This window comes from Cynocephalus volans, chromosome 8 (genome assembly GCF_027409185.1).
Source record: "Cynocephalus volans isolate mCynVol1 chromosome 8, mCynVol1.pri, whole genome shotgun sequence".
Taxonomy (NCBI): Eukaryota; Metazoa; Chordata; class Mammalia; order Dermoptera; family Cynocephalidae; genus Cynocephalus; species Cynocephalus volans.
Window position 1 is genome coordinate 25,886,997 of NC_084467.1, and position 14,708 is coordinate 25,901,704.

At 38.7% G+C, this 14,708-nt stretch overlaps 1 protein-coding gene across 2 annotated transcripts; it reads right to left on the reverse strand.

The window, feature by feature from the left end:
• Positions 1-1,298: 1,298 nt before the first annotated feature.
• ZBTB8OS (zinc finger and BTB domain containing 8 opposite strand) lies at positions 1,299-14,675 on the reverse strand. Of its 2 annotated transcripts, XM_063104940.1 has the most exons (7): positions 14,192-14,675; positions 11,186-11,210; positions 10,791-10,912; positions 10,171-10,253; positions 8,267-8,319; positions 6,978-7,014; positions 1,301-1,754 (listed from the first exon to the last, which is right to left on the reverse strand). In XM_063104940.1, exons 1-7 carry the CDS (start codon positions 14,286-14,288, stop codon positions 1,668-1,670), a joined length of 504 nt encoding a protein of 167 aa, XP_062961010.1. In that variant the 5' UTR covers positions 14,289-14,675; the 3' UTR covers positions 1,301-1,667. The 2 variants fall into 2 exon arrangements, with proteins under 2 accessions (XP_062961011.1, XP_062961010.1); XM_063104941.1 differs by lacking the exon at positions 8,267-8,319 and having other exon boundaries at positions 1,299-1,754; positions 14,192-14,318.
• Between the last annotated feature and the right edge of the window lie 33 nt (positions 14,676-14,708).

Sequence of the window (14,708 nt, forward strand, 5' to 3'; positions counted from 1 at the left end):
TTTGGTAATTTAAAGTGATCAGATTTGACTTTTAATAATTAATTAACCTAATGTAGAATTATTATTCTTACACACAAACATATGTGTATTAACACCACATATTGACAATTTAAAATAAGTTAGATGCAAAGTCTTATTGTCGATGGGAAATGAAACAAAAGGGCCGACCCTGTGGCTCACTCAGAGAGTGCGGCACTGGGAAATGAAACAAAGCACAGTTTAACTTGATTTTACGACTTTTAGAATCTTGTCCCTGAGAATATCTTTTTTTTTTCATTTAGACCCTTTTAATCTATTTATTAGTAAACCTCAGAAACAAAGTTGTGAAAAAATTTCTTTAAATTCAATAGAGGCTGACCACTCAGAAATTGTGCTGATTTAAATAAATTTCCCATGAGGTGCTGAAACCTAATAACAATAATAATGCTCATCCCAGATTTGAGGTTTTTTGGGGGTTTTTTTTTGGTCACTGGCCTGTATGGGGAACCAAACCCGTGATCTTGGGGTTATAAGGCTGTGCTATAACCAAATGAGCTAACTGGTCAGCCCCCAGATTTAAAAAAAAAAAATCAATTTAGAGTTGATATACAATAATTCTTTTGGAAAATAAAAATATCAGAGTTACTGGCTTACAATTTTTCAATGTTTACTTCAGATCATTTTAAAGTTATTTTCCTGGCCCCTATCCCCTTAAAGACAAACAGATTAGGTAGTTTAAAAAAAAAAAAATTTTTTTTTTAAAATTCTCCTATCTCTAACCGTATACACATACTGGCTTAAAAAAAATTACATGTAAGGAAGAGCCATTTGTAAGGTGTAGGATGGAATTTTTTAATGACCAAATAGGAAAGTGTCATAATCAGTGCTTTAAAAAAGTGAAACACAGAGTGAAAATCAGAGCTCTTTTTAGAGAAGTCTTCTAATTATTTCTTCTAAGAAAACCAATTGGAATACAGGATGGCTCTGTCCCACAGCAAACTAAAACTACTAAGACACAACCTCCCCTAACATACATATAGAAAATGTGTCTTAACCAATTTGGAAGAAAGCAAAATTCTAGGTGTACAAATCTATTTTCTCAAATTATTCTTTTTAGTTTGAGTCAGTCCCAGGCTGCTGCTTATACCAGTGACCCCTTCTGGAGCCAGGCTTCAGGGCTTGTACTCCACTGGAAGGATGTGAGGCACCTGCTGCCACAGCAGAGAATTAACAAATGAGGGACCATTATAGCCCTTCAGGAATTGAAGAATTCTTTTTTTTTTTTTTTTTTTTTTTTTTTTTTTTAAAAGCATTATTTATTTTATTTATTTTTTTGGTCGTTTTTTCGTGACCGGCACTCAGCCAGTGAGTACACTGGTCAGTCCTATATAGGATCCGAACCCGCGGCGGGAGCGTCGCCGCACTGCCAGCGCGCAGCACTCTACCAAGTGCGCCACGGGCTCGGCCCTGAAGAATTCTTTAAAGTCTGAATATCTGGGGAACACAGACCAAGGCTGTTGCCCTGATCTTCCATTTCTGAAAGTCATTCCTTTAAGTTAAAAATTTCTATTTTGCAAATTTCCATATATCAAAAGATATTACAGAACGTAAATCATGGTATCTTCTCAAAAGGAAGAAGAAAATTAAAGTCCTTCACAGGAGTCTTTTTCTTTTCTTTTTTCGGTGTCTTAAATGTCAATGATCACAAAAACTTCTGGTTTCTCTTCATTATAGACCTGCATTGCTGAATATGTTATTGCTTTTACTTCCGTTCCCTAAAGTTGGGGTTAGAGAAAAAACAAACAGGAAAAAAAAAGAATTACTGACATTGAATTATTAACTCTAGCAACAACTGGCAGAAAGTAAATATTCTGAAAAACTAAAAACCTATATGAAACAAATAGTTATCAAATTAGGATAGTATTATACACTGATCCAATAAAAATGAGAGGCACCAAGTGCACAGTAGAAATAACTTTCTTAAATTACACTTTTTCAAACTGGATTTTTCTGAACCCACCTGGGTTTGGAAGCTGTTTGACCTGTCTGGGCATCTGTTTTTTCACTTGTAAAATGGGTGGAGTCAAAGAACACAAGCTTTTCTACTGTTTGGTTCAGGGCTCTTTCTCAAACCCAAACCACCTTTTTATACTCTGACCTGGGCCCTAGGAACTCAGCCTATTCTCTTCTCTTCAGCTGCCAATATTCACTTCACCTCTTGGGATTCTTCTCTTTCCAAGTCTAGTTGGAGAGTGAGATATACTTTCCCAGGTCAAAAGATCTGCACATGATTCTAATACATGACACTCACCCCACCCTGCCCCAGTTTAGAACCACAGGATTATATGTTCTTTTAGGTTGCTTCCAGCTCTAAAAAGAACTACAATAATTCTGTGCACCACAAAATGTATCAGGCCATAGGTGAATGGCATTTGCTAGCTCTATAGCATAAAATAAATTTGAAGATTTCACAAAAGGATCTGAGTGTCACCACTTTTGCTTTTTGCCCTCTGCCATAATCTCCTGGCAAAACAACCTAAATCAAATTCAACTTTCTGCCTGTGGCAGCACATACTGTATTAACTGGTTATCACCTTAAATATATGTCCACAAATCTCAAATGGGCATTCAGCACTAACTGTAATCCTACATTTACCACTAAATCCCCTTTCTCACTCTGAGACATCTCCTCTAGCATCCTTCCCTCATTCTCACTCTCAATCAACTGTGCCTCCTGAAGAAAATAAGAGCAATCAATAAGAACTGACTCATCTTCCCACCATCAAATCTACCATCCTGCTGTATCTGTACTCACATTAGCCTTTCCTCTGGTTACCGTGAATGGCCCGTCCCTGCTCCTACAAGAAGGCCGACTTCTCCACTTGAGTACTTGATCCTTCACACCCCCTCCCCCTTACCCACTTAAGGTCTTTGAAATTATCCTCTCCCTCTCCAGCATATCACTTTTTCCCTCTTTCCTAGATCACTTCCACTCGGCATACAGTGGTGCTACAAAATCTCCTAGCTTAAACGAGACAAAATAAAAACCTTCTCCCTTACTATCCACATTTCCCTCTAGCTACTACTGTTCTACCCACCTGTTCCCCCTTTCTGCAATCTCTTCCAAAAATTGTCTATATACTCTACTTTCTCACCTCTCATCCCCTCTCTAACCCACTCCAAATATCTACACACTATCTACTGATTAGTAAATCCAATGGTCAAGTCTCAATCCATTATCCTACTTGACTCTGAGTAGTCTCAGTAGCACTGGATGTCTGGCTTCTAGGGCATACCTCTTCTTTTGCTCCCTCTCACTAGGCTCTCCTCCCTTTTTTTCTTTTTGGCTCCTTCCCTTTCAAACTTAATGCCTCAAGGCTCAGTTCTCCCACTACTCTTTCTTATTTACACTCACTTCTTGGTAATTTTATTTACTCTAATGGCTATAAATATCTATTCAGTCATGACTCCCAAATTTATATGTCCAAAATACCTGTCCCCTAAACAAATCTTCCTGTAGCCAAATCCATTTAAATGTCTAACAGGCATCTCAAACACAACATGTTCAAAAACCTGCCCTTCCCCCAGCCTTTCCTAAATAAAGTAATGGGAATACCATTCACTTAGTTATTAAGGCCCACCTATATACCCTTGATTCTTACACATAGTAACAGTATAGCATCTACCTTCAAAATAAGTTTTAAATCTGACCACTTCTCATCACCTCTACCAGTGTAATCCTAGTCCAAGCCACCATCCATCTCTCATCTGGACTATTGTAGAGGCCTCCTAAATGGATTTTCTGCTTCCATTCTTGCCACTTTATGGTCCATTCTTGGTCATTTTAAAACTCAAATCAGATCATATAACTCCCATGATTAAAATACTCCTATGGCTTCCCATCACACTAAGAATAAGATCCACGTGCCCTACCATAGCCTTGAGGCTATGGCCCTGCCTACCTGAACAACCTCGTCTCCTACTATTCTCCCTCACTCTCTCAGCTCCAGCAGTACTACCCTTGCTATTCTCTGAATATAATCTATCTCACTTAAGGCCCTTCACACCCATTTCTTCTGCCTAGAAAGTTCTTCCCCAATATCTGCTCATTTCTCATCTCTGGTCTCTACTTAAATGTCACCTCCTAAGATATGCCTTTTCTGACCACCCTTTCCCCTTTCCCAGCCACTCTTACCTCACCCTGATGGTGCTGTTCACTAACTGAAATTATATTATTTGTTTACATGTTTGTCTGACTCTCTCGTCTCACTAGATTTTTAAACTCAGTGATGGTACAGACTTCCTTTGTCCTGTTCCCTCTCTACCTAAAGTGCCTAAAATAATGTCTGGCACATTGTAGGCATTTAATAAATATTTGCTGAATGTATGTATGAGTTAATGGATGGATGGATATGAATTAGTGGAGAGAAATAAGGACAGAATTAAAACCAAGAAGATATTTTTAAACCAGGAAATATTCCAGGAACCAGATATTTTAATGCTATATTCATAAAATAGTCCTTTTTCAGATCCCTGTACCGGCCAGCCACCAAAAAAAAAGGTCCTTTTTGCTTTGGAAGATTATTTGATCATTTATATAAAAAAATAAGAAATGAGACTGTTACATGGTAAAACTCTAAAATAAGATTATTTATATTGGGTCCCTAGATTTTGTAATATGAGGGTACTTCAAAAAGTTCATGGAAAAACAGAATCAAAAAATAAGTATAAGGGCCAGCCCATGGCTCACTTGGGACAGTGCGGTGCTGATAACACCAAGGCCACAGGTTCGGATCCCTATATAGGGATGGCTGGTTCGCTCACTTGGGAGAGCGTGGTGCTGACAACACCAAGTCAAGGTTTAAGATCCCCTTACCGGTCATCTTTTAAAAAAGAAAAGTATAAATCTTTCTCCTTTTATTAAAAGATAATATGAATCTTTTTTTTTTTTTTTTTTTTTTTAGGTACAGGGAATTTTTGAAGACCCCTTGTATGTTAAATTAAAAAACAGCACTCTAGCTGATATACCATGTACAGATCATTGGAATCAAAGCAGCAGTAGATTACTTTTTTTTGGTTTCTGACACAAAAACAAAGGCGAATTCCAAATGAAAAAGCAAGAGAGAAAAGTTTTTATTTTGTGTTGTGTGTAAAATACATCTTTTGTTAGTAGGCATAAAATTGTCTAGGATTCTGAGAATTCTTTTGGTTTTTAACTGTACATTTTTCAAAAATAAATAATTCACTTCATCTTCTTTATTCAAAAGCCTCGCCCATTAAAGTCCAGCTGTATATAGAGGCTCCAACATTTAATTTGATTCTATTAGTCCTTTCATATTTACATTTGCTTGCTTCAAAAACTGTTAGCAGTAAATAAAATTAAGTTAGTATAATCCATTCTGAGTACTCCCAGTGGCTAATATGAATTTAGAATATCTGAAATTTGATATGCTGGCCTGGTCTTAGGGACCAGGTTATCTCATGCTATCTATATAGGTATTTCATTGAATTTTGAAGAGTGGAGCAAAAGAAGTAAAGTACTTCCCACGTGTTCAGTTTAGGGAAATGGAGTCATTGTACTTTAACACTTTACTATTTCATTAGCCAGCTCTTCAGTATTTCGTATTACTGGCATACTGCGTTAATCGTTTTCTATTAACTTCAGGGAATAGAACCACCCTTCTAGGCCACATTACTGTCCTATTCATAGCAGTATCCCCCCTCTGAAAGAAACCCAAAGGCATATGTTATGGTTATCCCTTATTATGTCTCCTTAAAATGTTTTTTGTTTGTTTTTTGCAGCTGGCCAGTGCAGGTATCTGAACCTGTGACCCTGGTGTTATAACACTGCACTCTAACCAACTGAACTAACTGGCCAGCTACAACCCCCTTTTAAAATTTTTATTTATTTATTTTTTTGTGGCTGACTGGTATAGGGACCCAAACCCATGACTTTGGTTTTATAAGGCTGTACTCTAACCAACTGAGCTAACCAGTTATGCCCCAAATATACTAGTTTCCCTTAGAAATACTCACTGTGCCATTTGTATCATAATATGTTTTCAATTCACACACCCCTCTCTGCTGGTTTCTCTTCTTTTTATGTATCTCTCTCCTCCCAAACTTGTCCAAATGGCTATGGCTCACAAATCCCTCGCCAGCCTTCATTTTATTATATCGTTGTTGAAGAAATAATACTGCAGTTACTGGAAGTAACCAAAATTTCTCAGTCACCTACAACTAATTTAGCCCCCCTTGACTTAAACACAAGGGTCAGCAAACTACAGCCCAAGGGCCAAATCTGGCCTGCCACATGTTTTTGCAGAGTCCCACAAAATAAGAATGATTTTTATATCTCTGAGTGGTTGGAAAAAAAAATCAAAATAATATATCATGACATTTGAAAAGGATATGAAATTCTAATTTCAATATCCATAAATAAAGTTTTACTGGAACAAAACCACACTCATTCATTTATGTATTATCTATGACTCCTTTAGTGCGATAATGGAAGAACTGAGTAGTTGCTCTTTTACTGCTCTTGTCCCAGAAATCTTAAAACACTTTTTATTTGGCCCTTTACAAGAAAAATTTGCCAACCCGTGTTGCAACAGATTTGCCTATTACAGAGGGAGGTCACATAAGCTGGCAAATACAGAATCTAGAGAAACAGAGAAGGTAGCAGGAATTTTAGATAACCTCTAGTCCAAAACCTTCATTCTAGGAGAAGAAACCAAAGCTTGAAAAGGCAAAGGGACTTAAGTCCCACAACAATCTGTAACAAAACCTGACCCTAGAACTCAATGCTAACTCCTAAAACACCAAATCAGATGTGTGAAATCACAGTATTTTAACATAATATCCAGACAAGTCAGAGAAGTTTGGGAAAAAACTTACTACTCAACACCAATTATTAGAATGAAGTTTTACTGCCACATATACAGACTTTATGGGAAGGAAGTATAAAATGTTTTTAATGGCTGGATTTTAAAACATACCTGAGGGTGCTTGGACAATGAAAATTCTTCTCCCCACCTTGAGAAGGAAAATTAAAACATGATTAAGATTTCCAAGACTGAACATTTATTCTCTCTTTAGATATTTAAAAATAAGCCTTACAAATGTGGTTAAGATACTAGAAAGCCAAAAGAGATGGGAGGAGTAGGAGAGCTATAAATTTCATTTTGATTTGCTAGCAGGTGTTGAAGGACTTGTGTGCAAAAGCCACTGGTTGCTCTCAAGGTTAATAGTAGGGCTCAAAAAAAAAAAAAAAAAAAAAGCCCCAATAATGTGCTTATGGTGGACTCTCAATAAATATTGCTTAATAAATATCGTTTCATAACAGAGTAGCATATTCAAAACTTACTGTACTCAGAGCTATAGAATTAAATAATATCTCCCATTGGAAAAAGCAGGTCTAAGTACCACAAAGGCAAAATACGATCTGAACTTGGTTTGCATTCTGTAACTTTCCCAAAAATGTCCATGATCGGTATAGAGAAGGCTCTAGAAAAGTACTCTCCTAGAATCTGGAATAAGTCTCCTCTCTCCCTTTGACACTAATGTAGCTGGAGATCACAATGTGGTCTAGTAAGTAGAAAGAGCAAAGTTTTACAATAATGTTCAACCACTTATTAGCTAAGTAAGTACCTTTGGACAAGCCTGTTTCCTTACCCATAAAAAAGTTAAAAAGGAGGGAGAAATAATAGAAGACCTCACTTTACAAAAAGAAACTAATAAAATTAAATATAAAATGGAAAAAATAAGCTATATACAGAAATAACCTAAAATATACAATTAAGGGACTAAAGAAACTTGGGAAACAAGCCCAACCAAAGTGACCTAATCAAGTGTTTGCAAACTCTGGAAGGAAAAGTATAATTTGTGAATAGAAGGAACTGGTTTGAATGGGTCTAGAAGAGAAGATCTATGAGAATGGATGTGTCAGTGTTTCTCATCCACCAAACTGGGCTTTACGCTGTGCCATTTAGCAATTCTACATACATGTACACACACACATGTATTTTTTTCCTCCCTAAAAATCAACAAATTGGGAATCAGGCTTAACAATCAGAATCAACTTTATTCTGACAAGTTTCTGGTCCTCCAAAGCTCAGGTGAGCCCTCATTCCTAGGTGTCTCACAAAGCTCAATCTACAAAGCACTACCAGAATGCAAGTGGTACTTTGACCTATTTAATGTTTCTGTCTTCCTGCCCACTGAGTTCAATGAAGAATATAACTTTAACATCCTTCATGACTTGCTACTAAAAAGAGTTAACACTTACCCAATTGACCGTAATTTGAAATTTCTTTGATCAATATTAAGTACTTTCACTTCCTAAAGAGGAAAAAAATTTTTCAATTTAAAAAAATGTTCATAATAGACTATGATATTTTGAAAATATATATTTGGTCTTCATCCCCATCACCTGACATAAAAATCCTAAAATCATTAGAATCTCCAAAATGATGAGTCTTTTTGTGTACTATTGATGGCTGGCAGCCCCTAGGTAGCTTCAGGACAGAGGCTAGTCACAGGAAAGACAAAGGTGGAATTTTCAGTCCCACCCTCCAACCTCCAATGAGGGAAGAGGGACTGAAGGTTAAATTGATCACCACTGGCTAATGATTTAATCAACCATGCCTGTGTAATGAAGCCTCCATAAAAACTCAAGAGTCCTGGGTTCAGAGAACTTCAAGATAGCTCAACATGTGGTGTCCGAAGGGTAGCATACCCAGGGAGGGCATGGAAGCTCTGTGCCCCTCCCCCCATACCTTGCCCTATGCATCTCTTCATCTGTATCCTTTGTAATATCCTTTATAACAAACGACTAAACGTAAGTACGTGTTTCCCTGAGTTCTGCGAGCCACTCAGGCAAACTAATCGAACCCAAGGAAAGGGCTGTGGGAACCCTGATTTATAACTGGTTGATCAGAAGTTCCAGAGGACTGGACTTGGGACTGACATCTGAAGCGGGGGCAGTCTTGGAGACTGAGCACTCAGCCTGTGGGATTTGATGCTATCTACCTGGAGTTTACATATTTGAGTTAAACTGGAGGACAGCCAGCTGGTGTCCGCTGAAGAAGTGGCTTGTTTGCCAATGGGGAGAACTCCCCACACATTTGGTCACAGAAGTCAGTCTTCTGTGTTGATTGCTGCTGAGTAAGACTGTACAGAAAATACACTTCTGTGTGTTTTCCCACTTCTTCCTACATAAACCATCTATTAAATCACATCTAGGTTACTACCTTTTCTAGAAAACAATAGCATACAACTTCTCTGAAGCAAAGAAAATTTAAATATTAACTAAAATAGAAAAATAAACTAAACATATTTCAAGGAAATAAGGTTTTTTGTAACATATTTAAGGGAGGTATTCTTGAAAAATGTACAATCTAAAAACATGAGTCAGGTGGCTGGCCAGGTGGCTCACTTGGTTAAAGCGTGGTGCTGATAACACCAAGGTCAAGGGTTTGGATCCCCATACCAGCCAGCCACCAAAAAAACCCAAACAAACCATGAGTCAAAAGAGTTTCTTTTTGAGATACATGGTAGAGGAAGAGAATATAAGATTTCAATCACTCTCAGCCTATTTTTACATACTATTGTAGGCACCTGAACTACTAGGATGAGGGACTCGGTAGAGTGTATGTAGTGGAGCTAGTAAGGGAGAGAATGGAGAAATTATGAAAGCACAAAGGGTCTTGTGTTTTAAATAACAATGATGTTGGAGAGGTATTCCCTTCTAGAGGATGACAGAGCAAGCAATCTCTATTTGACTTTTCCTTTTTTCACGTTAAAGAAAACCAAAAGCAGCAATTTAACTTAGGCCATGACAGAGCTGCTAAATTTCAAACAGAACAAAAGGAACATATGAATGGATATAAACATAGCTCAAACTTGGGAGACATAAAAAGTGCGGATGAAGACTGTAGGAGCATTCTTATCACACAATCCTGATTAGTGACAAGTAGATATTCAGAGATCTAAATACAAAATGCTTACACACAGGCAAACTCAGGTCAAGAAAAATGCTTATGGTCATTATAATTTCTGCAAATCAGTATCGTCTTACATATCTGTATGGATTGGTCTTGCACCACATTTTCTATTTTAATTCACTCATTCTATTTTAAAATATGAACTAAGAACCCATTTGCTCAGTAAAAAAGAAAAATCCTTGCTTACCCGGGGTATGAAGAATTCATCAGCACTGAACTTATAAAGCCACTCATCCAAAAAGTGAAACAGAAGAGATTGTAAGTCATCTCCTACACAGGATCAAAGAGAGCCATAATAGTATGATGTTTAATAATTCTGGTCTCTAGGCTGTCCGGTTAGCTCAGCTGGTTAGAGTGTGGCCTTATAATGACAAGGTCATGGGTTTGGATCCCTGGACCAGCCAGATGCAAAATAAATAAATTAATTAATTAAATAATAATAATAATAATAATTCTGGCCTCTAAAAACTTGTTTGAATTTATTTTTTTTTTTATTTATTTATTTTTTTTTTTTGTCGTTTTTTCGTGACCGGCACTCAGCCAGTGAGTGCACCGGTCAGTCCTATATAGGATCCGAACCCGCGGCGGGAGCGTCGCCGCGCTGCCAGCGCAGCACTCTACCAAGTGCGCCACGGGCTCGGCCCAAACTTGTTTGAATTTAAAAGTGCAATGAATTTCTTAGGCTAGCTGAAAGAGAAAGAACAGGCTCATACTCAGTTTTGTTGTTCTTATTGTGAAAATATACACAATTATGTAGTATACCACACATTTGTATAACAATTTCTTCCTTGTGAATAAAGCAGTTACCTTGAGTTTCTACTTCTATTGTTTGGAGGGGCTCCACAGTCCCAGTATCTGTCATGTAACCAAACATGGCCATTGCACATTGCTCAAATGCTTCTTCCAGAGTATTCCCCCATGCGTGTAACCTAAAGAAACACATGCATATTCTGTGTAATATAATGCACCACAAGAAAGAAAACTTGATGGCAAAGTCGAAATAAAATCAGCATCACAAATACAAAACTAAAGGCCTCAATCAATTTAATGGCAGTGAAACGGAGTGCTTTTAAATCATCATTTTCATGTTGTGAAGAACCAAAATGAGAGAAGAAAAATTAAAACTAGGGACACCAAGATTAAAATATTTGGCCTTCCTATTTAAAGACAGTTTCAAAGGGACAAACTCCAGCTATACTTACTGGACATCTGCTGTGTGGTCCAAATCTGAGAGAGAGAGGGAAAAACACTTATTATTCACTAAACTTGACTCTCAAATCACAAGAAAATAACTCTAGTTCATAATTATTAAGAACATCATGCTTAAAGAGAAAAAAATGTGGGGCAGTTTATACCTTTTGCTATCCATTTACTCAACAAAGTTAATTGTTTTGTAATGGCTTTGTTAGGAGTATTTTTGTTTGTCTTTGGCTGGCCCCTTGACCTTGGTGTTACAAGGTGGTGCTCTAACCAACTGAGCTAACCGGCCAGCTCAAGGTTATTTTTTTACAGCCAAGGATATATTTAAAGGAATGACAATTTCTGGAAGGCAGCAGGGCCAGGGTCATCCAGGTGACCTAAAAAGTGTCTAAGACATTACAGTCTCTGAGTAAAAAAATGCCATTTTCTGCTATTACTTTTCCTCAATGAGACAAATCTGTATCTTTTGTAAATATCTACTGTGTGAATAATCTAAAATTCTAGGAACTATGTCATCATCAAAGATATAAAATCCTAGATTTCTGTCTCACCTTTTCATGAACAGCTAGCCTAATCCTAGATAAAGTTAGCTCCACAACATATATCATGAGCTTTTTTCCCTATATTCCCACACCAGAAAGTAACAACAGCTACTATAGCATGCTCCCATTGCTCCTGTTATCTCAACATTTTCAGAGGCTATTCTTCACCCATATTGTGACTTCCATCAATTCTTCCCACTTTGGACCACAGAACATTATGGCTAAAAGGAATTCTTGGAGATCATTTAATATAATTCTTTCACTTACAAGAAGAAACCTGAAATGCTGAGAGACTGTATGACTTGTTCAGGACTATGCAGAGTTGGGACTAGAACTGAGGTTTTCTGGCTTCCAGTTTAGCACACATTGCACCATAACACACTGTCTTCTGGTAGCACTTGAGGTTCAAATTCATCTCTAATTCACTCAGAAATATTATTGAGGACTTAAGTTTTAGGCTCTGTGGGGCTCAATGACCAGCAGAGATGACACACAAAAGAAAATAACTGGTATTAACCCTAGAGAAATGAAAGCATGTGTTCACAAAAAGATATAAGAATGTCCACAGCAATTTTATTTCCAAAAATTAAAAATCCAATATTCATCAATAAGAGAACAGATAAACTGAGGTATAATCATACAATAGAATACTACTACTAAGCAATTAAAAAGCATGAACTACTGATACATGTGTTGAGATGAATCTCAAAATATTATGTTGAGGGCCGAGCCCGTGGCGCACTCGTGAGAGTGCAGCGCTCGGAGCGCAGCGACGCTCCCGCGGCGGGTTCGGATCCTATATAGGAAGGGCTGGTGCGCTCACTGGCTGAGTGCCGGTCACGAAAACGACAAAAAAATATATATATATATTATGTTGAGAAACTGCAGAACTCCATCTGAACCCCTGCACTTTTTTTTTTCTTGGGCGCATGGCTGGTCCAGGGTTCCAAACCCGTGACCATGGTGTTATAATGCTGCGCTCTAACCAACTGAGCTAACTGGCCAGCCCCCAAACCCCTGCACTTCACCAAACTCTAACGTGGCTTCTAGCAGCATAAGGCCATGTCCCTAGGATGATTCGAACCTCCCCCCAACCATTAAAACGACTGCCTAGGGCTGGCCAGTTAGCTCAGTTGGTTAGAGTGTTGGTCCTCATAATAACACCAAGGTCCACTGTTCAATCCCTGTACTGGCCAGCTGCCATATAAAATAAAATAAAGTAAAATGCCTGTCTGAGAAATCTCAAAAGGGCCAGGAGAATTGTTTGTTCTAGCCAACACTTGACATAGGCCCCTGAACTCCCTTTCTTAGAGCTTGTACTAAAAAGGGATTACAATTGTGAATAAGTATCTTTTACAACTCAGAAGCCTCTTTCTCAAGGACCTGTGAGCCATTCCTTTGAAATGTAATCATCAGGAAGAATAAGGGCTCTGTCTCCCAGTCTCTGTGGGAGGACAGAATCCTATCTTCAATAACTGTCAACTAGCAGACACAGCTGACCTATCACATTTATACTGACCAATCCTTTGTACTTTTTCACTTCTCTGACTCTGCTAAGCCCTACTCTCTCCCCTCCCTTATTCTCCCTTTAAAATGCCCAATCAGCTCCAAAGTGGAGCTCAGCTTTCCCCCAATTGTCAGTCAGTTACTGAATAAAATCTGTTTTCACCACTTATGTCCAGTCGTGTTTATCTCTGACATGAGCAAAAGAAGCCAGATTAGTCAGAAGGAATCTATATACTATGTAATCTTATTTATAAGAAACTCTAAAGCAGGCAAAATTAAGCTACGGTGACAGGGTGTGGGGAACTAACTGGAAACAAAAGGGAACTTTCTAGGATGATAGAAATGTTCTACGGTTTGATTGCAGTGTTGGTTAAACAGATGTATCTGTTCATCAAAACTCATTAGACTGTACACGGAAGGGTTATGTGATTTGCTTAAAGTCACTAAGCTAATAAATGCCCAAACCAGGTCTTTTTACTAACACGATAGAAGTAAAACACCTGGGCAGGCCGGTTAGCCAAATCGGTAGAGCGTGGTGCCAGTAACACCAACGTTAAGAGTCATTAACATTGCCGGTCGGCCGGCAGAAAAAAAAAAAAAAAAAAAACTCCCCCACTTAGCTTTCCGAGTTCTCTAACCTGGCCACACTCTATCCCATTGTTGGAAGATCCTTGTGGGCGACAACCCCGCAAACGCTCGAAAATACGGTTATCTTTAGAATTAGCACATGTGGAAGATATTCAAGAGACTGTAAATGTGGGAGCCCAGGTTTTCCGACTCTCAGCCCAGGTGATTTTTTCCTTCAGCAGACCCGTGTAAAGTACAGGAGGCCACAATTCAGGGCGCAATAAGATCATGCCTGAAGCACCTATGGGGCAAAGTAAAAGCCAAGGCCGGAAGCTGCGGGTAAGCAGAGAGGCTGCCCGTTTGCCTGAACAGAGAAGTGAGCCAGCTACTCACACTCGTACTTCCGAACGACTGGAGGATACTTGGCCTTTATCGCCTTCTGCTCTTCTGTCAAATTGTAATCTCTAATATCTTCCTCTTCCTGCGCCATAACTGCAAGAGTAGCCACCTACTTCCGCCCTTCAAGTGCCGGACTTCGGTGCTGCGCTACAACTTCCGCTCTAGACTCCGCCCCTTGGTATGCACCCTTAAAGGACCCGGACTCCATTCTCGTAGCTCGCGGACGTATTTCAGCCCGTAAGGTTTCCATCCTAGGCCTTGCCATTTGTATATGTTTAAAAGGCCAAGACCCCCATCTTCTGCGCTTGCTTCACTGCTAGTTCTTTTTGAAGACCAAGGAAACAAGTTGAGGGACACCTTGAATCAGACACCTCTAGGTTTGAGTGGTGGGGCCTTTTCTCTCCGTTCCTCCCCCCAGAGTTCATACTAGACCCGAAAGCAACCTCGATTTCTCATATCCGCACTCTCACTGGGTCGTAAGCTTAGCAGCCTTTAAGAAAATGGCTGCCCT

What these genes read in the sequence shown, in the direction of transcription:
- ZBTB8OS (XM_063104940.1), bottom strand. Translation starts at nt 14,288, where the DNA reads ATGGCGCAGGAAGAGGAAGATATTAGAGATTACAATTTGACAGAAGAG. An exon ending in GACCACACAGCAGATGTCCA is followed by an intron (nt 10,913 to 11,185) that starts GTAAGTATAGCT and finishes GTGTTTCTTTAG; the next exon opens with GTTACACGCATGGGGGAATA. An exon ending in AATAGAAGTAGAAACTCAAG is followed by an intron (nt 10,254 to 10,790) that starts GTAACTGCTTTA and finishes GATCCTGTGTAG; the next exon opens with GAGATGACTTACAATCTCTT.